Genomic DNA, 24,812 nt, shown 5'->3' with positions numbered 1-24,812 from the left:
GACCAGGTGGCTGCACTGCGGATCTGTTCCCAGGATGCTCCAGCCTTCTTGGCCCAGTATGTAGCCAGGGCTCTAATTGAGTGTGCTTTTAGCTTTGCTGGGGCAGGAACACCTGAGACCTCATAAGACATGGTAATTGCTTGTCTGATCCACCTAGAGACTGAAGGTTATGAGGCCTGCAGTCCCTTTCTGGGCCCAGAATAGAGGACCAGAAGATGATTTTATCTTCTAAAGTCTTTGGTCCTCTCTAAATAGGTGAGAAGGCATCTTATCGCATCCAGACCGTGAAATTTCTTTTCCTGTTCATTTTTGGGATTATCACAAAAGGATGGTAGATTTATTTCCTGTGCTCTGTGAAATGGAGATGCTACTTTGGGCAGATACCTACCCGTAGAGGAGACCTGCTGGAGCCGGAGACAAGCCTAGAGGGGCACCCTGGTGACCGACGGCTTGTAAAAAATGGAGGCGACCTGTGAGAAGCCTAAGGAGGCGGCAGGTAGAATGCAGCTGTCATTCCTGAACCTGGCTGACAGGGGACCGCTGTGTTTCTTCCTACAGCGAACCTGGCTCACAGGGGGACCCGTTGACGGATGAAAAACTGACAATGCATCTCTATGGAAAAACGTATGTAAACGAATGATCATCCATTTACATCAGTTTACATCCTCATCTGTCATCATCTGTTTTTTTTTTAACTGATCAAAGCTCTATTTTTTCTTGCGTTAAAAAAAACGGGGATCGGACGAAAAACGGATGTAACCTGACAAATGGTTAGATTTTCATCTGTTTTTGCATTGGTAGTGGATGTAAAAAAAAAAAAAAAAAAAACTGATGAAAAACTGATGACCATGGATGAAAAAAAGATGAATACATAATGAACTGAACGCATGTGTGAAAGGGGCCTTATAGGTGGTTATTGGAGCTCCTGGTCATAGTGGGCATGGGGTTCAACACCTCCCTAAGAACAGTGCATGACCTAACTTAATCTTAAAAATGTAAACCGTGATAGTCAGCGCTGCTGTATATATCATAAATCAATAAATATACACAACAATGATTAATACAACAATAAAGTGCTTAATAAGTCTTAAATGGATATAAGCGTCCTTTTTTGTGCAAAAAAGCAAAAAAATTTACAAAAGTGCTGCTGTGCTCCACTCTTGAAGAAAGTGCTTGTGCTCCCCCTTCCGTTTCCCTACTCACCAGAGCCAAATACAAGTAAAGCGGGGGTCAAAAATCAGATCTCTCTGATGTAGATATGCACTCCTGTGAAGCCAGAGTAGTTGGTGGTATATGCTGGAAGTAGCCTGAGAAGATGGTAATCTTGAAGTCCCTCATTAAAACAAAAAGCTATCCATGGTGAAGGAAGTACGATTAGCCTTTATTAAAAACACAGTAAACTACTTACAAAACATGTAGTTAACAGCAGTGATTGGCTCGGTGGTTACTGCTCCCGCATCATGCGTTCCACCGGCCGGATATATCACGCTGTGGGAGCAGTAACAACTGAGCCGATCACCGCTATTTTTAACTACATGTTTTGTAAGTAGTTTACTATGTTTTTAATAAAGGCTAATCGTACTTCACCATGGATGGCTTTTTGTTTTAATGAGGGACTTCAAGATTACCATCTTCTCAGGCTACTTCCAGCATATACCACCAACTACTCTGGCTTCACAGGAGTGCATATCTACATCAGAGAGATCTGATTTTTGACCCCCGCTTTACTTGTATTTGGCTCTGGTGAGTAGGGAAACAGAAGGGGGAGCACAAGCACTTTCTTCAAGAGTGGAGCACAGCAGCACTTTTGTAAATTTTTTTGCTTATTTGCACAAAAAAAAGGACGCTTATATCTATTTAAGAGCACAGGGACTTCTTAAGCACTTTATTGTTGTATTAATCATTGTTGTGTATATTTATCAATTTAATATATATTTATATATATATATATATATATATATATATATATATATATATATATATATATATATATATATATATAATATATATTAAATTGATAAATATACACAACAATGATTAATACAACAATAAAGTGCTTAAGAAGTCCCTGTGCTCTTAAATAGATATAAGCGTCCTTTTTTTTGTGCAAATAAGCAAAAAAATTTACAAAAGTGCTGCTGTGCTCCACTCTTGAAGAAAGTGCTTGTGCTCCCCCTTCTGTTTCCCTACTCACCAGAGCCAAATACAAGTAAAGCGGGGGTCAAAAATCAGATCTCTCTGATGTAGATATGCACTCCTGTGAAGCCAGAGTAGTTGGTGGTATATGCTGGAAGTAGCCTGAGAAGATGGTAATCTTGAAGTCCCTCATTAAAACAAAAAGCCATCCATGGTGAAGTACGATTAGCCTTTATTAAAAACATAGTAAACTACTTACAAAACATGTAGTTAAAAATAGCGGTGATCGGCTCAGTTGTTACTGCTCCCACAGCGTGATATATCCGGCCGGTGGAACGCATGATGCGGGAGCAGTAACCACCGAGCCAATCACTGCTGTTAACTACATGTTTTGTAAGTAGTTTACTGTGTTTTTAATAAAGGCTAATCGTACTTCCTTCACCATGGATAGCTTTTTGTTTTAATGAGGGACTTCAAGATTACCATCTTCTCAGGCTACTTCCAGCATATACCACCAACTACTCTGGCTTCACAGGAGTGCATATCTACATCAGAGAGATCTGATTTTTGACCCCCGCTTTACTTGTATTTGGCTCTGGTGAGTAGGGAAACAGAAGGGGGAGCACAAGCACTTTCTTCAAGAGTGGAGCACAGCAGCACTTTTGTAAATTTTTTTGCTTATTTGCACAAAAAAAAGGACGCTTATATCTATTTAAGAGCACAGGGACTTCTTAAGCACTTTATTGTTGTATTAATCATTGTTGTGTATATTTATCAATTTAATATATATTATATATATATATATATATATATATATATATATATATATATATATATATATATATATATATATATATATATATATATACACACACACAGCAGCGCTGACTATCATGGTTTATATTTATTTAAGGCACTTGCACCTTAATTTTTCAGCAGCAGCTGTATAACTCTTTTTAATTTGTTTATTTATTGATCACTGCATCTATAATGTTTTGTGCTTTACCAGAAGCGTGAGGCTATTCTCTTTATATAATCTTAAAAATGCTCTCCTAACACCTATTCTTAACCTGTGTAAAGAGAGGTCTCTATGCTTCCCCATTTTTAGGCTGCTCAGGTTCGTGATGCAGCTTCCCTGTGTCAGCCAACAAGGCTTCAGGGGAGAGGAAGGAGTGCTAACGGATGGGCAATAGTAAATATATAAATGATGTCACCACTCTAGGCTTTACTAGGCATTGTCAGAACGACCTCTACTCTCTCCTGCAGCGATGCTGGCTCACACAGAGGAGATCAAGTGACCAGAGAATCCTGAAAATAGTTAGAGAGGCCAAATACTGTAGCTGCTGACTTTTAATATTAGGACACTTACTTGTCCTGGAATCCAGCAATTTCAGAACCCAAGTCGATGGTTCCATCGGTTCTCGCATGCGGCCGCCGCCATCGCATGTAAGAGAAACCGACAGTGAAGCCTTACGGCTTCACAGCCTGTTCCCTACTGCGCTTAGCGCACTGTGCTTTGTGAATGGCCCAGCGTTGGGAGAAGGAAGAGGGGGCCCGAAAATCCGAGGGGGGACCTCGCCACAGCCAGGTCTCCCGGAAGTGGGGACGGGGTACCTGTAAAAAACAGGTACCCATTCCCCTCGAAAAGTGCCAAAATGTGGCACCAGAGGGGGAGGAAGTTTTAAGTATACAGATCTTTCTTACACAGGTTAGTCAGAATAGGTGTTAGGAGGAGAGAGGGGACAGTTTTAGGTAAAATTAGGTGGTGTCTACACATTAAGGCAAGTTTTACCAAAAATGACTAACCTTCTTCATCATCCACCTTGGGCAGGATACCAGTCTCCTCATCGAAATCAGGAAATTCTTCTTTGGAAAGGACATTGGCTGCAATCATCTGAAGCAAAACAAATGAAGAGGTCACAACTAAATTAATAAAAAAAAAAAAAAAAAAAAAAGACGGCTACAGACTAGAACATTTAACACTTGGCTTGTACATTTTAAAGTAGTTGATGCAACATTATTTCCAGAAGATGTTTAAGCTGCAGTAGTTACTGTATTTGAAAAACTTTCAATAAAAATGTAAAAAAAAAAAAAAAAAAAAAAAAAAAAGAAGAAGATGAGCAATAATCAACATAATATATTCAAGAAATCTGTTTGCTTTTAAAGGGTTTTTGGCCACACTTCTCTTGTGGGTCACAGGGGTTCACTTAGTTTTGCTCTCCTGTGACCCAGATTCTGCTGACAAAGGGCTATAAACTATAGCAGCTGATGTGGCAGAGCTGCTGCAAGCTCTGGAAAGCTGGCAGCCAGATTGACAGCTGGCCCTGGCTCTCAGCTGAGAGAATGAGCCAGCTGCATCTGCACCCTCCTTTGTGCTCCAGTGAGTGCTGGAGGAAGGAGCAGAGCAGTGACTGACAGTCACTGCTCTTTGCTCTGAGCAGACTTAAAACTGAATGATCAGCGGTCATGTGATCACTCATGCTGTATCACACGAATGCTGCACCACAGAGTATACAGGTTTATTTTTTTTTTTTGCAACCCCAAACCCCTTTTAGTTTCCAAGAGGTACCTTGGCACAGCCCCTAACCCAAAAACACTTGTAATACAGCCCTTCAAAATTTAGGACATTAAAACACACGTTCCATCTCTTCATACCCACACCCCACTTTAGCACAAGTACTAGTATAGATTTGGAATTACTTGCCTAGGCCATATTTATGAGCATGGTAACCTTAAATCTTTGATAAAATAACAGACTTCCATCTCCCCCTTATGTTTTTCCCACTATTTTCAGCATGCTGCCCACACCCCGGTTCCCTGACCCAATAGGTGACTTACCCAACTGCCCTGTCAACTTTCTAGCTTGCTCCCCTTCAACTAAACAGCTTTCCAGAATTTACCAGCATCTTCTTGATGCGCATGTGCAAAAGCCAACATATTTTAGGAAAACCTCCTGGGAAATTGATGTAGGCCCCTTAGAAGATGACAAATTGGAAGAAGCTTTTTTGGGGTCATAAATTGGATTTCTTGAAGATCTCCGATAAGCTTACTCAACTGTATAGATTAAATAGAGCCTAGCTGATCCCAATCCACCGTTGTCTAAGTATATGCCACAATATAACCCTTAATGTCCTAAGTGTCAACAACTCCCAGTGACATTCTTTTGTCTAATATTGGCATTGTCAGAAATACATAGATATCGGAAACAAATAGTGGAGATCCTTTACGATCTAAGCAATTCCTCAGTGGGACTAGACGCAGAAGTCTTCCTACTGTATATTACTGAACACTGGTATACTAAGGTTTTCTTGCTCAAAACTCTATAAAGCCAAAAAGACTAATCGCTAAGATCCGATTACAGGTTCTCCCTCCCACACTGGCATTTTGGTCGATTAGGAATATTTTAACGCTAAAGGAAAGTGATTTATAAAGTTGGAGGTTGCCCAGCCAAATACAACATTTGAGATAGGTGGCTCTCTTGGACCGACTCTCCCTTATTTTTGCAAAAAGGCAAGCCTTGCCTTTTTCGCTCCTTAGTAAGAGGACCAGAAATGGAAAGTACTTATTTTTAATCTATGGTTCAAATTGTACACAGTTGAATGTCTAATTTTCTCTTTATTTTCTCTCCTGGTATGACAAATTGTTTTCTGTTTAAACACAGCGACACGATTGTTATACTGTAGCACCTGACTGTTCTCTATAGTTCTGCTATCCTGGATACAGGGGTAGATTCATTTGACTACCCAATAGTCTCAAATGGTCTCCTTGGTACAGAATTGATTGCCAGGCAGTGGGAGTTGTACATCTTATGATTTGTTGTAATTCGTTCTATGTGGGGCAAGACACTGCCCTTCTTGGAATGCATACTGACACTATCTTTACCTTACCACGTTGACTTATACCATCAATTTAATACTGTTTACATTCAAGGCGGAGATGTGGACAAGCAGTTGGAAACGCCCTGAATCCAGACACTTAGGCTGGCCATACACTATACAATTTTCTTATTCAATTTCCTTTAGATTTACCTTAAACTATGTAGTGCAAGGGCCTGCCTGACTGCATACAAATTGAAAGTGTTTAGGTTTGACCCTATATTACATGGTTTTGGTAAATCTAAAGGAAAGTTGAACAAGAAAATTGTATAGTGTATGGCCAGCCTTACCCTAGGTTCACAACTAAGCATTTTTTAGGCTAATTTTGCAGTTTGCAGAAACTCACTACAGCCTATTTCAGATGGTTTCCTATGGTACACGTTTACATCTATGCGTTTTTTGGAATGGGTCAGGGACTCGCTTCCTGCAGCAGATTGTGTTTTGTGTGTAACAGACTTCAATGGATTTTACATTTTGGTTTTCTCCGTAACACACTGTGCATAGAGCTTGTTGTTTAGGAGCGGGCCAGGAAGCTGGCCGCGGCGTCCTTAAAATCCGATGAGTCATCAGCTTTAAGCCAGTTTCCCTGCTGACAGTTGAATGGAGAAACAAAGAAAAAATCTGCAAAAAAACTGCGCAGCAACCCCCCTCCCCTGCAATCCCTACCAAGTCCTTCGAGTCTGGTATGGATTTTGTCCACTGCTGATGGGGGCAAGGACCTCCTCCCCACAGCACTGGCTGGTGGTTGCGGGAGTCTGTGGGCGGGGGGCTTATTCAGGATCTGGAAGCCGCCTTTAACAAGGGGTGCCCAAGATTCCCCCCCCCCCCCATGTAAATGAGTATGGGGTACACTCCTACTCGGCACAGAAAAAAAAAAATGCTCCACTCGTGCCAAAGACTCCCATTATCTGACAGTTCTTAAAAAGGTTAAGGGGTGGGGCCACCCAGTGACAGCATCTGGTGGCACCATCACCCCTATGCCGTCATCGATCAGTGCATGCTGGGCTGCAGAAATCAAAGGGGGGCGGTGCCACCAGGTAATGTTGCCGGTAATGCTCCATTTCCTGACCTGCCAGGCTGCATGCTCAGAAAAGGGTATGGACTTTGGAGGGGGACCCCCACATTTTAAATTTTTTTCTTCTTTTTTTGGAGTGGGGTTCCCCTCAAAATCTATACCAGACCCGAAGGGCCTGGTGTGAATTGTGGGGGGGGGGGGGGGATTGGAACGCCGGTTTTATGCTTGCAATTGTTTTTACATTCAGCTGTCAGTGGAGGAGCCTGCTGACAGCTGACTCATCGGTTGTTAAGGACAAAGCAGCCGGCTTCCTGCCCCTTAGCCAGCTATAGAGTTTGAGAAAAAAAAAAAAAACGCATAAAAAATGCATGTTTACAAACGCACCGCAAAATGCGCCTGCAAACCACATGAACTGCATAGATGTGAACCTAGGGTTAAAGCCACCAAAAACTGGGAACTCAATGAGGTGTTAAGCTTTAAACCTTTTCTATAACGCATAGAATTTTGTGACAAAACTCGGGAACTCTTTCATGCTTCTTTGAATTGTACTGGTCTTATGGACCTCTCATTTTCCTCCCCACCGCCCCTCCCTTCCCCCCCCCCCCCCTTTATGTTTCCTTTCTCTCATCGTTCTCCCTTTTTCTCTTGCCTACCATTCACCCTTCTTCATCCCGGTCATTCCTTTTTGTTCCCCCTCCCCCCTTCTGTTTTCTGTGTAACCTCTTTGGACTAGACATCCTGATGTGCCTTATGTAAATTACTAAATTATGTAAAAACAGTAAATACACTGTTTAAGAAAATTAAACACTTTGAAAACACATCAGATCTCAACGGGGGAAAAACATAATGCTGGATATATACAGATATGGACTAGGTAATGTGTTAGGAATGAAAAGATGCAACATCATTTGATGGAAATGAAAATTATCAACCTACAGAGGGCTAGACTCAGACACCCCAAAAATCAAAGTGAAAAAATGATGCAGCAGGCTAGACCATTTTGCTGAAATTTCTATGCAGCAACTCAAAATGGTACTCAGTTTGTATGGCTCCCACGTGCTTGTATGCATGCATGCCTGACAATGTCAGGGCATGCTCCTAATGAGACCACGGATGGTGTCCTGGGGTATTTCCTCTCTGATCTGGACGAGGGCATCACTTAGCTCCTGAACAGACAGAGGTAACCTGGCGGCGTCGGATGAAACGAAACAGGTTCCCAGAGGTATTCTATTGGATTTGGCCATTCAATCAATTCCTTCATCGTCCAGGAACTGGCTGCATACTCTCGCTACATGAAACTGGGCATAGTCGTTTACCAGGAGAAACCCAAGACCCACTGCACCAGTGTAGCGTGTGACAATGGGTTCAAGTATTTCATCCCGATACCTAATGGCAGTCAGGGTGCCAATGTCCAGCCTGTAGAGGTCTGTGTGTCCCATGAATATGCCTCCCCAGACCATCACTGACTCACCACCAACCTGGTCATGCTGAACAATGTTACAGGCAGCATAACATTCTCCACGGGTTCTTCCCACCTTTTCACGTCTGTCACATGTGCTCAGGGTGAACCTGCTCTCATCTGTGAAAAGCACAGGGCACCAGTGGCAGGTCTGCCAATTCTGGTGTTCAATGGCCAATCAAGCTCCATGGTGCCAGGCAGTGAGCAGAGCCCACTAGAAGACGTCGGGGGGCCTTTAGGACACCCTCATGAAGTCTGTTTGATTGTTTGGTCAGAGACATTCACAGCAGTGGCCTGCTGGAGGTAGATACTCCAGATACCGGTCCTGCTAATGGGTGAAGGACCTTCTACGGCCCTGTCCAGCTCTTCTAGAGTAATTGCCTGTCTCCTGGAATCTCCTCCATGCTCTTGAGACTGTGCTGGGAGACACAGCAAACCTGGCAATGGCACGTATTGATAGGTCATCCTGGAGAATTTAGACTGCCTGTGCAACATCTATAGAGTCCAGGTATGACCTTGTGCTACCAGTAGTGAGACTGACCCTAGCCAAATGCAGAACTAGGGAAAAACAGTGAGAAATGATGAGCAGGGGAAAAATAAGGTCTTTGGCCTCCACCTGTAAAACCATCCCGGTTTTGAAGGTCGTTTCATTCTTGCCAATCTAGTGAACCTGTTAATTTCATTAACACAAAAAGCCGTTGAAACTGATTATCAACCCCCTCTGCTACTTAACTGACCAGATCAATATCCCAGGAGTTTTAACTGACTTGATGCTATACACCGATTAAAAAAAATGTTCCTTTATTTTTTTGAGCAGTGTATTTTATTTTGTGACCTTATTTGTTATCCTCTAAGGTGGTAGTCCTATTTGGATGGCCAGTTTAAAGTGACAACCCAAGACCATATTTTGTGTGGTTTACAATACCTATGCACTATGTTTTTCTTTTGCTTTTTTTCTTCGGTTTTCAGGATGACGGTCTCTGTGAAAAGCGATTAGGTACTAGCACTTTTCCACAGCTTTTGACATCCATTTGACTTTGATGTCGTAGATGCTTGATAGGCAAACTTAGGCACATAAATGATTTACATATACACACACAAAAGGCTGGGGTCAAGTGAATACTATAAGGAATTCTGTTACTCTGTGTGCATTTCCATACCATTGATGTTTTTAGTACTAAATTTTATGTTTTTAATGACTGACCTGCTGTTTAGATCAGGTCACACAGAATAAAGTTTGGACTTTATACTTCAATTTGTGTTAGTTATTTTCTGAGAGATAGTTCACCTTAAAAATCCTAGAGCTTTGTTGGTCATCTTATAGGAAGGATTTGTCATTCATTCACATGGAAGGTGCTGAACAATGGTTCCAAGTGAACCCTAGCAAAAAAAACTTCTCTATACTTCTGCCATGCTGAATGCTCATATGATTTGCATAAGCCCATAATAATTCCAGTCTTTCATTTGCGATATGCAATAACAATAATGTACGTTTACTTGCCAAGCTGTGCTACTATATTATTCTGTATATGCACTATATTCATTGCAATGAAGTTTCCTCCACAAGGTGGGGGGAAAATAGGGGAATAATGTAATTTTGAAAAGTGCATACCTGTTTAATTTCCCACTTTTCTGGGTCAGAAATCTTGGTGAGCCGTTTTCTTTCCAAGGTATCATCTTCTACTTCAGGAGCATTTACCAAAGAAAGATGGCTGGGTCTGTCTGGATTCCTCAATAAAGCCTCTTCATTGTTCTCACCTACAAAGTTCCTCCGTCTGTTGGGATTTAGGTCCTCCCCTGTATCCTGATCCACATCCTGTGTTACAAGTGAAAGTATAATATCGATGATGATGATGATGCAATACGTAAAAAAGGCCAGAAATGGTATGACAAAAAATTTCTCAGTCTAACCCTTCCCACCAACAATCTCACACTTCATGTGGCTCATTCCAGGCTACCTGAGCCCCTAATGACCATTAGATATAACATAGTAATCACTTGCAGGTGGCTAGAGGCTTCACAGAGTAAACAGCAGGGTTTTTGACTTCTGGTAAAATCCTTTTCATGGAGTAGGGACGCATGGTGAAGTAATTCAGAGACCATGAGTTACGCTGCTGCATTCATGAGATTGAACACTGGCAAACTATGCTGTAAAAAGTTGTAGTATAACCCCTCCTACTACCAGCATGCTCCAGGTTTGTAGAAAACCAAAAGTAGGAGTGGATCATTAGGAACAGAGGGGTGTGACCTGTGTCTGTGTAAAGTGGTTGTAAACCCTTACATATACCCAGTGAAGTGACCGGCCTCAGGGGATACACTGAGGAAAATCATCCTACAGAAATTGTACCTGTTCTTCTGTAGCCTTCTCTGCTCTACATCCATTTAAAAGTGCAGAATTTATACAGCTGGTCTGAGCTTCCAGAAAGTAGGGGGTGGGGAGTTGTAGTTATACTCTGCAGAGCTCAGTGGGAGGGGAGGGGAGGGACACCCCCCCCCCCCCCAAACTGCAACAGAGCTGATGCTGTCAATTATAGGCTGTGTGCTGGAGCTCCTCCTCCCCATTACCTTTACCTCCTGGTGTCATAAAAAAAAATGGCAGAAGCATACAGAAATGACACTTAGTGTTCTGGATTGAGACAAATAAATATAGGAGGATATGCTTTGTTCATATTTCAAGTCTGAGGTTTACAACCACTTTAAAAGTTGTTGTACAGGTAAAATGTTTTATCACTCTAATGCATGCTCTGAATTAAAAGTGATATTAAAGGCTTTATTTTTAAAATAACAAACTTGTCATTCTTACCTGCTCTGTGCAGTGGTTTTGCACAGAGAGGCCCCACCACCCCCTTCTCAGGTCCCCCGTAGGTGCTCACGGCACCTACCTCCTGCCCAATGCCCCCAGAGCAAATAGCTTGCAATTGGGGCACCCAAGCAAACTTACTCCTGAATCGCAGTTCTACATGTCCATTCACACACACAGCGGCGGCGGCTCGGCCCCACGCCTTCTCTCCCATCATTGACTTGTTGGTTAGCAGCAGGAGCCAATGCCATCTCAGCCAATGAGGGGAGGGGGATTCCACAGAGAGCAGAGTTTCTCTTGCACGTCGCTGGATCGTGATGAAGCTCAAGTTTTTTTTTGGGGGGGGGGGGGGGGGCTGGAGGGCAGCTGCACAGAGGTGCATTAAAAAGGTATTAAAAAAAAAAAAAAACACCTTTCAAAAGCTCCGGCCCTTCCTTAAACTCTTAAGGGCCATACACACTATAAGATTTTCTGAGACTTTTTCCTTCAGATTTACCTTTGTAGTGGAAGGGCCTGCCAGATTGCATACAAATTGAAAGTGTTTAGGTTTGACCTCATATTATATGGTTTTGGTAAGTCTAAAGGAAAAAGTCTTCAGAAAATCTTATAGTGTGTATGGCCCATTACTCTGAGAGCACGCTCTCGATCCAGCGTGGTTCCAATATGCAGCAGCTCTTCTCTCAGGAAACTCAGCAGCAGTGTGAGCCATTGGTTCCTGCAGCTATAAGTCAAAACCTGTGAGAAGGGAGCGGGGCCGAGCCACACAAATGTCCGGCTCAGAAGAAAGCTATAGAAGCACTCTGAAAAGAAGAGTCAAGAGCGCTGGCGGAGGACGCAACAAGAGGAGGTTCGGGAACACTGTTCAAGACCATTGCACAGAACAGGCAACTATAACAGGTTATGGAGCAAAAAAAAAAAAAAAAAAAAAAAAAAAAAAACTTCACAATTGCTTGTGAAATGATTTCCAAAAAAAGACTACGGTGGTTTAAAAATATATATATATATATATATATATTTTTTTTTTTTTATAGGGAAGCAATTCTGAGACACTGGGGCACTGAAAAGCAGTCCAACTGAATATCCACCTGGTTAAACCTAAAGAATGTGTTAACAGAAGTTCAGATGGCAGTCTTGCAAGTCTGAGAAACTAAAGCCCATGAAGCAAAATTGATCCAGAGGAATAGAGTTTGACAGGGAATGGTGGAACCTTGTCCTTCAAGTATTATCATGATACTAAAAATCATAGTTCATTCCCCCCAAGGGCCAATTGCATGTAGCACTTGCTCACTTGATCCGAAGCCCCTTGTGCAATAAAATTAATTTTTTTTATTTCTGTCATTGCATTCTGTAGCTCTGCCCCAGGCTAAAGCCCAGTTTATTGGCGTTGGTATGGGGGGGGGGGGGGCGGGGACGGAACACCGTCATCACTGGTTTACTTCTTTGAGGTGAGAAGACATTCATTCTCCTTAGCACAACAGCCCAAAACTGGAGCGATCTAGAAGTGGGAGGGTTTATTCTAGGCCATAGAACAGATTTGCTTTCCAGGGTCCAACACCTCAAAGGCAACAGCATGACTTAGTGTCTCAGAATTACTTCACCTTGTGTCCCTTAATGATTAAATAAAAGAAGAATGGCTTTTGGTCTGTAGATGAAGGCTGCCACATATTGCGCTGCAATAGAATTTATAGTGCAATATGTTTAATATTGGTTATTATAGGATAACGTACAATACAGTATTAAAATAATAATAGAAAAAAAAAAAAATGGGGTTTTAATAAACCATGCACCAAATAGAATCATTTTATGAATCATAAAAAATGTATTTGGGTATAAAAACGAGTCAAAGTTATTGACAAGTTAACTACCACATTACAACATAGCTAAATTTGGCCTGGGCATTTATTGATCATTGGTTTCTCGATATAGAAGGTTAAAAATCAGTTTTGTATCATATTATTTGACACGTTTCGGACCCATTTAGTGCACGTATTCATTACAGCAATGACAAATTATATATTTTATATATATATATATATATATATATATATATATATATATATATATACATACATACATACACACACACACATACATACATACATACATACACACATACACACACACCACAATCTCACAAACATGAGTACACCCCTCACATTTTTGTAAATATTTTATATCCTTTCATGTAACACTGGGGAAATGCTACAATGTAAAGTAGTGAGTGTACAGCTTGTATAACAGTGTAAATTTGCTGTCCCCACAAAATAACTCAACACACAGCCATTAAGGTCTAAACCGCTGGCAACAAAAGTGAGTGCACCCCTAAGTGAAAATGTCCAAATTGGGTGGAAAGTGTCAATATTTTGTGTGGTCACCATTGTTTTCCAGCACTGCCTTAACCCTCTTGGGAGTTCACCAGAGCTTCACAGGTTGCCACTGGTGTCCTCTTCCATTCCTCCATGATAGCATCACAGAGCTGGTGGATGTTAAAGACCTTGCGCTCCTCCACCTTCCATTTGAGGATGCCCCACAGATGTTCAATAAGGTTTAGGTCTGGAGACATGCTTGGCCAGTCCATCACCTTTACCCTCAGCTTCTTTAGCAAGGCAGTGGTCGTCTTGGAGGGGTGTTTGAGGTTGCCATGTTGGAATACTGCCCTGCGGCCCAGTCTCCGAAGGGAAGGGATCGCGCTCTGTTTCAGTATGTCACAGTATAAGTTTGGCATTCATGGTTCCCTCAATGAACTGTAGCTCCCCAGTGCCAGCACCACGCATGCAGCCCCAGACCATGACACTTTCCATGACTTCACGTAAATATTCATGACCGAATGTTTCATGAAATGTCTATGTATACATGTTAAATAAGAAGAAAATCTATGTCACACCCAGCATATTTTTACTAAAATAAATGACAATCTTTGTAGTGTACAGTACCTCTGCAGTTAGGGTTTAGTTTCTGGATACAGCGTGACTCAAAATGGTCCCTTGTTTTACAGTGGATGAGATGGAAGCACCGCTGCCGCAGCTGGGAGCCGGTGTCACTTCAGGCGCACGGGTGAAAAAGCCATCGATCGGAATGGAAGCTGTCAAGCACGCAGCTGCAGACTGGTGCTTTGCACCTTTAGCGTGGCTAGACAGCGCTGCCTCTCCCATGTTCGAAATGTCAAACGTTTTACGACACACACTGTACATTTAGCAGACATGATGCAGGAGGTGGTCAGAGGCTGCGGACATGATACAGGAGGTGGTCAGAGGCTGCGGACATGATACAGGAGGTGGTCAGAGGCTGCGGACATGATACAGGAGGTGGTCAGAGGCTGCGGACATCACAGGTAGGTGTCCGTCCGGGTCCGCAGTTTGCCCTACTGTCAGTCACTGGCCAGCAGCAGCCGAGGAGATGATCGTGAACCAATCACTGGCAGCGGGGAGGGCCGGCCGCGGTTTGCCTGGAGACACTGACTGGCCAGTAGCAGCAATAACAGCCGGGAGATAAACCAATCACAGGCAGCGGAAGCGTCACTGGAGGGCGGGCCGGCCGCATGAACCAAAACGGTTACCGCCCCCTTCCGCGTCATCACGTTCATGCGGCCGGCCTGCCCTCCAGTGACGCTTCCGCTGCCTGTGATTGGTTTGTTATCTCCCGACTGTTATTGCTGCTGCTGGCCAGTCACAGCTAGGCAAACCGCGGCCGGCCCTCCCCGCTGCCAGTGATTGGTTCACGATCATCTCCTCGGCTGCTGCTGGCCAGTGACAGCGCACGTGCATACCGCGGACCCGGAAGGCAAATAGTATGTGGCACTGGAAATAATTTATTAAACATTACGGAATAAAATAATAAATTAAACTTTAAAGCATACGCTCCCCGCTCCTCCCCAGTATACATTTCCATGACTTTTCCAAAACCTTAGTGGAATCCGTAGTTTCCATGACCTTTCCAGGCCTGGAAAGTGTCATCTCCAAATTCCAAAACTTTTCCAGGTTTTCAAGGACCGTACAAACCCTGTTTGTACTCATCTGGTTGCCACCACACATGCTTGACACCATCTGAACCCAATAAATTTATCTTGGTCTCATGAGACCTCAGGACATGGTTCCAGTAATCCATGTCCTTAGTCTGCTTGTCTTCAGCAAACTGTTTGCGGGCTTTCTTGTGATCTTTAGAAGAGGCTTCCTTCTGGGGTGACAGCCATGCAGACCAATTTGATGCAGTCTGCGGCGTATGGTCTGGGCATCAACAGGCTGACCCCCACCCCTTCAACCTCTGCAGCAATGCTGGCAGCACGTATACATCTATTTCTCAAAGACAACCTCTGGATATGATGCTGAGCACGTGCACTCAACTTCTTTGGTCGACCTTGGTGAGTCCTGTTCTGAGTGGAACATGTCCTGTTAAACCGCTGTATGGCCTTGGCCAACGTGCTGCTGCTCAGTTTCAGGGTCTTGGCAATCTTTTAATAGCCTATGCCACATTTATGTACAAACCCGATTCCAAAAAAGTTAGGACACTGTACAAATTGTGAATAAAAACAGAATGCAATGGTGTGAAGTTTCAAATCTAAATTTTTTATTCAGAATACAACACAGATGACATATCAAATGTTTAAACTGAGAAAATGTATCATTTTAAAAAAAGGGAAAAATGTGGATTTTAAATTTCATGGCATCAACACATCTCAAAAAAGTTGGGACAAGGCCATGTTTACCACCGTGTGGCATCCCATCTTCTTTTTATAACAGTCTGCAAACGTCTGGGGACTGAGGAGACAAGTTGCTCGAAATTAGGAATAGGAATGTTGTCCCACACTTGTCAAATACAGGCTTCTAGTTGCTCAACTGTCTTAGGTCTTCTTTGTCGCATCTTCCTCTTTATGATGCGCCAAATGTTTTCTATGGGTGAAAGATCTGGACTGCAGGCTGGCCATTTCAGTACCCGGATCCTTCTACGCAGCCATGATGTTGAAATTGATGCAGTATGTGGTCTGGCATTGTTATGTTGGAAAATGCAAGGTCTTTCCTGAAAGAGACGGCGTCTGGAGGGGCGCAAATGTTGTTCTAGAACTTGGATATACCTTTCAGCATTGATGGTGCCTTTCCAGATGTGTAAGCTGCCCATGCCACATGCACTCATGCAACCCCATACCATCAGAGATGCAGGCTTCTGAACTGAGCGCTGATAACTTGGGTTGTCCTTGTTCTCTTTAGTCCGGATGACATGGCTTCCCAGTTTTCCAAAAAACTTCAAATTTTGATTCGTCTGACCACAGAACAGTTTTCCACTTTGTCACAGTCCATTTTAAAGAGGTTGTAAACTCGTTCAAAAAAATTTTTTTTTTTTTTACAACCTGCAAGAGAAAGACATAATGAGCTAGTATGCATCGCATACTAGCTCATTATGAAATACTTACCTTAGAACGAGCCCCCGCCGTGCCGCTCTCTTACCTGTATGACGAGCGACATGTTCAGTCGCCCGTCTTCCGGGATCGCGGCATCCGGCCATCTGATTGGCCGGAGCCGCGGTGACGTCACTCCCGCGCATGCGCGCGGGAGCCGACGGTCACGGCACGGGGCTCTGAAGGAACGGCACGATCAGCCGTTCCTTCAGAGCGCATGCGCCAGTGACGTCACTGGCTGCATTAAAGGTAAATATCTCCTAAACCGTACATGTTTAGGAGATATTTACAGTACCTATAGGTAAGCCTTATCATAGGCTTACCTATAGGTACAACTTCCTGAGGAGGGTTTACTTCCTCTTTAAATGAGCCTTGTCCCAGAGAAAACACCTGCGCTTCTGGATCAGGTTTAGATATGGCTTCTTTTTTGGCCTATAGAGTTTAAGCTGGCAACGGCAAATAGCACGGTGGATTGTGTTCACCGACAATGTTTTCTGGAAGTATTCCTGAGCCCATGTTGTGATTTCCATTACAGTAGCATTCCTGTATGTGATGCAGTGCCGTCTAAGGGCCCGAAGATCACGGGCATCCAGTATGGTTTTCAGGCCTTGACCTTATGCACAGAGATTGTTCCAGATTCTCTGAATCATTGGATGATATTATGCACTGTAGATGATGGTAACTTCAAACTCTTTGCAATTTTCTCTGAGGAACTCCTTTCTGATATTGCTCCACTATTTTTCACCGCAGCATTGGGGGAATTGGTGATCCTCTGCCCATCTTGACTTGTGAGAGACACTTCCACTGAGAGGCTCTTTTTATACCCAATCATGTTGCCAATTGCCCTAATAAGTTGCAAATTGGTCCTCCAGCTGTTCCTTTATATGTACATTTAACTTTTCCAGCCTCTTATTGCTACCTGTCCCAACTTTTTTGTAATGTGCAGCTCTCATGAAATCCAAAATGAGCCAATATTTGGCATGACATTTCAAAATGTCTAAATTTCAACATTTGATATGCTATCTAGATTACATTGTGAATAAAATATAAGTTTGAGATTTGTAAATTAGTTCATTCCTTTTTTACTCACAATTTGTTCAGTGTCCCAACTTTTTTGGAATTGGGTTTGTAGACCAAAATTTTTTTTATTTTTTTTAGATTCTCAAAGAGTTTGGTGCCATGTTGAACTTTCAGTGACCAGTGTGAAAGAGTGAGAGCAATAACACCAAATCTAACACACAGAGACCTAGTAACACTAACGAGTCACATGACACTGGAGAGGGAATATAACTTAATTGGGCTCAATTTGGAAATTTGTAACTTAGGGGTGTACTCACTTTTGTTACCAGCGGTTTAGACATTAATGGCTGTGTGTTGAGTTATTTTGAGGGGACAGCAAATTTACACTGTTATACAAGCTGTACACTCACTACTTTACATTGTAGCAAAGTGTCATTTCTTCAGTGTTCACATGAAAAGATATAATAAAATATTTACAAAAATGTGGGAGGGTGTACTTACTTTTGTGAGATACTGTATGTGTGTATATATATATATATATATATATATATATATATATATATATATATATATATATATATATACACACACATACATACATACATATACACATACTCCTGTTGTCAATACTATAGGAATAATCTTTTTTTACAGAATATATAAAGTAGGAAATGAGTATTCATCAAGGCCAATACCCTTATAACAGTTCAAGAGTACTGCAATGTTTAGGTTATAAATACAAATCAAACACAATGTGGTTTATTCTTAGCCATACCTTCATACTGAGGCTAGTTTTGCATCCAGTGAAGGAAAGTACCTTGACTTTCACTCTCTGACCTTTGCTTACTACATCAGCAACATTAGCCACACGACCTTCCCTCCTCAGCTCGGATATGTGTACCAACCCTTCCCAACGTTTTCTGTGGACAAAACAGTAAAATTATAACCATGAGGTGAAGTACTTTAGAGGAGCTGCCAAAAATAAACAGGTGCTACAGCCCTACATAAATAGTGAAGACAGATAATCAGTTACCTTAGGCCTTCCAGTTGAACAAAACAACCAAACTGCATAATGCTGGTGACTTTGCCATTGTAGATATCACCAATGGCTGGCTCCTCCGGGGGCGGTCTGTCTACATGTTTCTCCCTCCAACGATCATTAAACCTTTCAGAGTGCTGCTCCCGGCTCTTGGTGGGGCTTCGACTCCTTGACCTGTGTGGACTTTTCATTCTTTTTCTATCTCTGGATCTGGAGCGGGATCTATCCTTTCTTTTCTGACCTCTGTCTCGGCTACAACTGCGGTTCTTTCGTCCCCTGTCTCTACTGTGACTTCTCCGTCTTCTGTCTCTGCTGCGACTGCGGCTTTTCCGACTTCTGTCTCGGCTGCGACTCCTTTTCTTCTTATGTCTAATAATGACACAACAATACAGATTCTGGCAACAGTTACGTAAAAACATTGAGAAGTACAGTCATATTATAAGAAGTATTTTAGATTAATTAAAAAAAAAAAAAAAACTAAAAAAATTACTCAGATGCCTTCTCATATATTGTAAATGCAATTATATTCAAAAGCAGTGATACATACTTGTGTTTACTACTTTTTTCCTTGTCTTGACGGTTTGCACTAGGCATTAGAGCTTCAAGTTCTTTCAAGGTATCTGCTGCCACCTTTAGATCTTCTGGATCAAGCATGGTCTAAAAAACATTAAAGGAAAACTTCAGTAAATTAGTTAAATGGACAGAACAAACACATAAATGGTTTCTGTCTTCCAAAAGATTTGTAAGTTCTACACTAATACTTAGTACAGAAGATGAGAAAAATCGGATGAAAATAAAAAAACTAAAATAATGTGGTTGCATAGGTGTGCATACCCTCTTATAACTGGGAATTTAGCTGTCATTTAAAAGTGCCTCTGATTAACCCCAAATACAGTTCAGCTGTTCTATTAAGTCTTTCCTGACATTTTTTAGTCACATTCTACAGCAAAAGCCATGGAGCTTCCAAAAGCATCAGAGGGATATCATTATTCAAAAAGTATCAGTCAGGAGAAGGGTACAGAAGAATTTTCAAGGCATTAGATATACCATGGAACACGGTGAAGACAGTCATCAAGTGGAGAAAATATGGCACACCAGTGACATTACCAAGAACTGGACGTCCCTCCAAAATTGATGAAAAGACGAGAAGAAAACTGGTCAAGAAGGCTGCAAAATGGCCTAGAGCAACATTCAAGGAGCTGCAGGAATATCTGGTAAGTACTGGCTGTGTGGTAAATGTGACAATAATCTCCCCTTATTCTTCATATGTCTGGGCTATGGGGTAGTGGCAAGACGGAAGCATTTGGCTAAATTTTGCAATAACACATCTCCCAAAAACACAAGTCTCCCAAAAGCATGTGGGAAAATGGGTTACGGTCTGATGAAACCAAGGTTGAACTTTTTGGCCATAATTCCAAAACATAGGTTTGGCGCAAAAACAACACTGCACATCACCAAAAGAACGCCATACCTACACTGAAGCATAGTGGTGGCAGCATCTTGCTTTGGGGTGGTTTTTCTTAAGCTGGAACAGGGGCCTTAGTCAAGGTAGAGGGAATTATGAACAGTTCCAAATACCAGTCAATATTGGCACAAAACCTTCAGGCTTCTAATAGAAAGCTGAACACGAAGAAGAACTTCATCTTTCAGTAAGACAAAAACCCAAAGCATACATCCAAACCAATAAAAGAAATGGCTTCACCAGAAGATTAATGTTTTGGAATGGCTCAGCCAACTGGAATCTGAATCTGGAGTGTTTTGCAAAGAGGAGTGGCCAAATATTGTCAAGCCAAGATGTGCCATGCTGATAGACTCCTAGCCAATTGCATTTGAAGAAGAGGGCAAGTCCCTGGACACGCGTCATGCATACCCCCTCTCCCAACATCCACTAGGCATTTTGTTAGCTGTCATCCTTGTGTGCAGCCTAAAACGCCACTGCTAATATCCTTACTTTGAGCTAGCTGACTCCTGTCATCCTCGATCTCTGATTTCCCAGTGATGCCTACAGCCTCACACTGATATAGCCGCTTGGTCAAAGTTGTTCCTTATCCATGCTGTTTCATGCTAACTTCTATACTATGCAAGTATGCTGCTTATTTTATTAAAGTGTTTTTTTAATTAAAACTGATCTCAGTGCCCTGCTATTCGTTTTCTTCACATGAGCTTGTTTTAACCATTTCAAGTTCAGAACATTTTAAAATAGTCTAAGGACGTGAAGTGGTTGAAGGATGTACAATTCCCTGTTGAACCACACTGAAAATGAAGGGTATATCAAGTTCTGATAACAAAATTATCCTTCTTGCTCTCACCACTACACTAATCAACCACACGTTAAAGGAGAAGTTAACCAATTAGAACATGTTCCACATGTATTTACAGTGGAACATGTAACATGTTTCAGCAGCCGCAGCCTCTCTTCTCTCCCCCCGTCCCACATGACGGGCAGGCATCTTCTCTGGGTGCCTGCTATCACTCTTTGAAATGAACGTGGCCATTTGGTGCTTTTCCCATGCCCCCCCCCACATCATTTTATTCACAGTTCTCTGTGAATGGGAAACTACACTTTAAATTCTCCCCTGAAATCATTAATGTAAGCTGAGTTCAGCGTTCGGTCTCAAAATTAAAAAATCCCAGTTTTTCTCCATTTATTTTGCAGTATTCAGTGCTGTCACATGACTTAAATTCCTCTTCCTTTTGAGTACAAGAGCAGCAAGTGGGTGTGGTTACTGAAAGCTAGTGACATCAATTCCAGGGAGGGGCACTGTTCCTGTGTAGCCAGAGGGCGTATACAGGATGGGAGGAGCTGATCATAGGTTTCCTCCCAGTGTTCTCTCATCAGTAAGGATGCATTGTACATCCGAATTCATAAGGAAATGAAGAAATACACATAGGACACGGGGGGTTTTGCTGCAGTGCACATATACAGCATAGCTGTGCTGGGCATTGAATGACTACCATAGGAGAAGGAAGCTGGACACAAGGAGGGGGGGGGGGGGGAAGACTGTCAGTGTCAGCTACACTGACATTAACATTAAAGAAATAGTACAGGCAACCACATTAATTCACTAATTCTACGTTTCCACTAGTGCAACTTGTCATGCGACTTTGGACACAGTCGCATGACAAGTAACATCCCATTGATTTTAATAGCACCCGTTCCCATCTATGCGCCTTTGAAAAAAAAGGTACCTGCGCTACTTTGATGCAACTTTTGATGCGACTGCTCCAGAGGGTGTAAAGTTGGATCAAAGCCACACTCAATCGCAACAGTGGAAGCGAAGACTAAAGCTCAGTTTCCACTAGTGTAACTTGTCAAGCGACTTTGGACACAAAGTCGCATGACAAGTCACAGCCCATTGCTTTCAATGACACCCGGTCCCATCTATGCGACTTATCGGATCCGATACTCCAGATGGATGGAAAATGGATGGATGGTCACCATCCGTCTGGATTTGGTGGACAGGATCAGATAGCGGTGGGTATCAGCACTGACATCCACTAATCCATAGGGGTAAATGGATCCAATCAAGTCCGCCTTAAAAACTGACAGGCAGACCTCATCGGACCGCCTGTGAAAGGAGCATTGATCTCCTTGGTTCAGCTCCCCTCGCAATTACAGTGCATTGCGAAAGTATTTCGGCCCCCTTGACCTTTTGCCACATTTCAGGCTTCAAAGATATAAAACTAATTTTTTTGGAAGAATCAACAAGTGGGACACAATCATGAAGTGGAACGAAATTTATTGGATATTTCAAACTTTAATATAAAACTGAAAAATTGGGCGTGCAAAATTATTCAGCCCCCTTAAGTTAATACTTTGTAGCTCCACCTTTTGCTGCAATTACAGCTGTAAGTCGCTTGGGGTATGTCTCTATCAGTTTTGCACATCGAGAGACTGAAGTTTTTGCCCATTCCTCCTTGCAAAACAGCTCGAGCTCAGTGAGATTGGATGGAGAGCGTTTGTGAACAGCAGTTTTCAGTTCTTTCCACAGATTCTCGATTGGATTCAGGTCTGGACTTTGACTTGGCCATGCTAACACCTGGATAGGTTTATTTGTGAACCATTCCATTGTAGATTTTGCTTTATGTTTTGGATCATTGTCTTGTTGGAAGACAAATCTCTGTCCCAGTCTCAGGTCTTTTGAAGACTCCATCAGGTTTTCTTCCAAAATGGTCCTGTATTTGGCTCCATCCATCTTCCCATCAATTTTAACCATCTTCCCTGTCCCTGCTGAAGAAAAGCATGCCCAAACCATGATGCTGCCACCACCATGTTTGACAGTGGGGATGGTGTGTTCAGGGTGATGAGCTGTGTTTTTTTTTTTTACGCCAAACATAACGTTTTGCATTGTTGCCAAAAAGTTCGATTTTGGTTTCATCTGACCAGAGCACCTTCTTCCACATGTTTGGTGTGTCTCCCAGATGGCTTGTGGCAAACTTTAAACGACACTTTTTATGGATACCTTTAAGAAATGTCTTTCTTCTTGCCACTCTTCCATAAAGGCCAGATTTGTGCAGTATACGACTGATTGTTGTCCTATGGACAGAGTCTCCCACCTCAGCTGTAGATCTCTGCAGTTCATAAAGAGTGATCATGGGTCTCTTGGCTGCATCTCTGATCAGTCTTCTCCTTGTATGAGCTGAAAGTTTAGAGGGACAGCCAGGTCTTCGTAGATTTGCAGTGGTCTGATACTCCTTTCATTTCAATATTAATCGCTTGCACAGTGCTCCTTGGGATGTTTAAAGCTTGGGAAATCTTTTTGTATTCAAATCCGGCTTTAAACTTCTCCACAACAGTATCTCAGACCTGCCTGGTGTGTTCCTTGTTCTTCATGATGCTCTCTGCGCTTTAAACAGACCTCTGAGACTATCACAGTGCACGTGCATTTATACGGAGACTTGATTACACACAGGTGGATTCTATTTATCATCATTAGTCATTTAGGTCAACATTGGATCATTCAGAGATCCTCACAACTTCTGGAGAGAATTTGCTGCACTGAAAGTAAAGGGGCTGAATAATTTTGCACGCCCAATTTTTCAGTTTGTTAAAAATGTTTGAAATATCCAATAAATTTCGTTCCACTTCATGATTGTGTTCCACTTGTTGATTCTTCAAAAAAAATTAGTTTTATATCTATGTTTGAAGCCTGAAATGTGGCAAAAGGTCGAATACTTTCGCAATGCACTGTATGTGAAATGGACAGCAACCCTCGCTAGAGGCTAACATGCGTTCATAGGCGCTTCTACTGGAGGAGGTGGTTTTAGAGTCCAAAAGTTTACTTACTCGAACACATGGATTGTCTGGTCTGCAAAGTGCTGGAAATAATTCTTTCATCTTCTCCTTCTCGTTTTTTACCTTTACAGTTTCTGTGTGTAAAAACATAAAACATTTTAACTACACTAGAAAATATTGCAAGCTTAAATTTCCAGATTTTTAGAAATTTCAATACATAAAAATTAACAATGCAAAATCATCCAAAACTCTGCCCTGAGCTACATCACCAACCTTGCCTTCAAATAACCACCCTATTTGTTGCTCCAGCCACCTGCTTTTTAGCTGTCTTGCCACCCCCTCTCATGCTCACCTCTAGGATTTCTCTAAAGTCTCTTCCATCCCAAACCAACTTTCTACCCCAATCTCTCCAACCATCTCCTACTCTGTCCACCTTTACCCGATGTCAGAGAACTAACATTGTGGCCAATCAGCAGAATCGCGAATGCGCATGCGCGCCCAATCCCAGGCAAACACAGTTGGGGGAAGTACGCGCCAGTGCGCATGCGCGACAGCGTGCGCCATGCGTAATGGCTCTTGGCGCCAAATGGCCTATTTAGAGCCAGCAGCTACAGTCACTAGCTGCTGGATGATTGTCAGCCTCCTGTGTTCCCTGTGCCTTTGTTTTGCTTGCTGATCTTGACTTCCTGTTGCCGACCCGGATTGCTTTGACCTTGATTCTCTTGAACCCCTGGCTCCTGACCTCTTGGCGTGTTCCCGGACTCTCTTTTGCCTTCTCCAGCGTATGACCCGGCTCGGCTCCCGACTTTGCTTACCAGCCTTCTCGTGTATGACCCGGCTTGT

At 42.5% G+C, this 24,812-nt stretch overlaps 1 protein-coding gene across 1 annotated transcript in view; it reads right to left on the bottom strand.

Moving 5' to 3' along the window:
• Positions 1 to 24,812, bottom strand: part of DHX8 (DEAH-box helicase 8) — a 182,970-nt gene that overhangs the window by 145,662 nt on the left and 12,496 nt on the right. Inside the window, exons 4-9 of the mRNA XM_082271508.1 lie at positions 24,021 to 24,103; positions 19,281 to 19,390; positions 18,728 to 19,102; positions 18,470 to 18,614; positions 10,098 to 10,301; positions 3,943 to 4,030 (exon numbers count right to left, since the gene is read on the bottom strand). Coding sequence (XP_082127634.1) covers positions 3,943 to 4,030; positions 10,098 to 10,301; positions 18,470 to 18,614; positions 18,728 to 19,102; positions 19,281 to 19,390; positions 24,021 to 24,103 — 1,005 coding nt within the window. The remainder of the gene's footprint in view (positions 1 to 3,942; positions 4,031 to 10,097; positions 10,302 to 18,469; positions 18,615 to 18,727; positions 19,103 to 19,280; positions 19,391 to 24,020; positions 24,104 to 24,812) is intronic.

The sequence above is a fragment of the Pelophylax lessonae genome (genome assembly GCF_965119305.1).
Source record: "Pelophylax lessonae genome assembly, chromosome: 11".
Classification (NCBI taxonomy): Eukaryota; Metazoa; Chordata; class Amphibia; order Anura; family Ranidae; genus Pelophylax; species Pelophylax lessonae.
The sequence above is the reverse complement of the archived record's forward strand: the minus strand, read 5'-3'. Positions and strand labels throughout refer to the sequence as shown.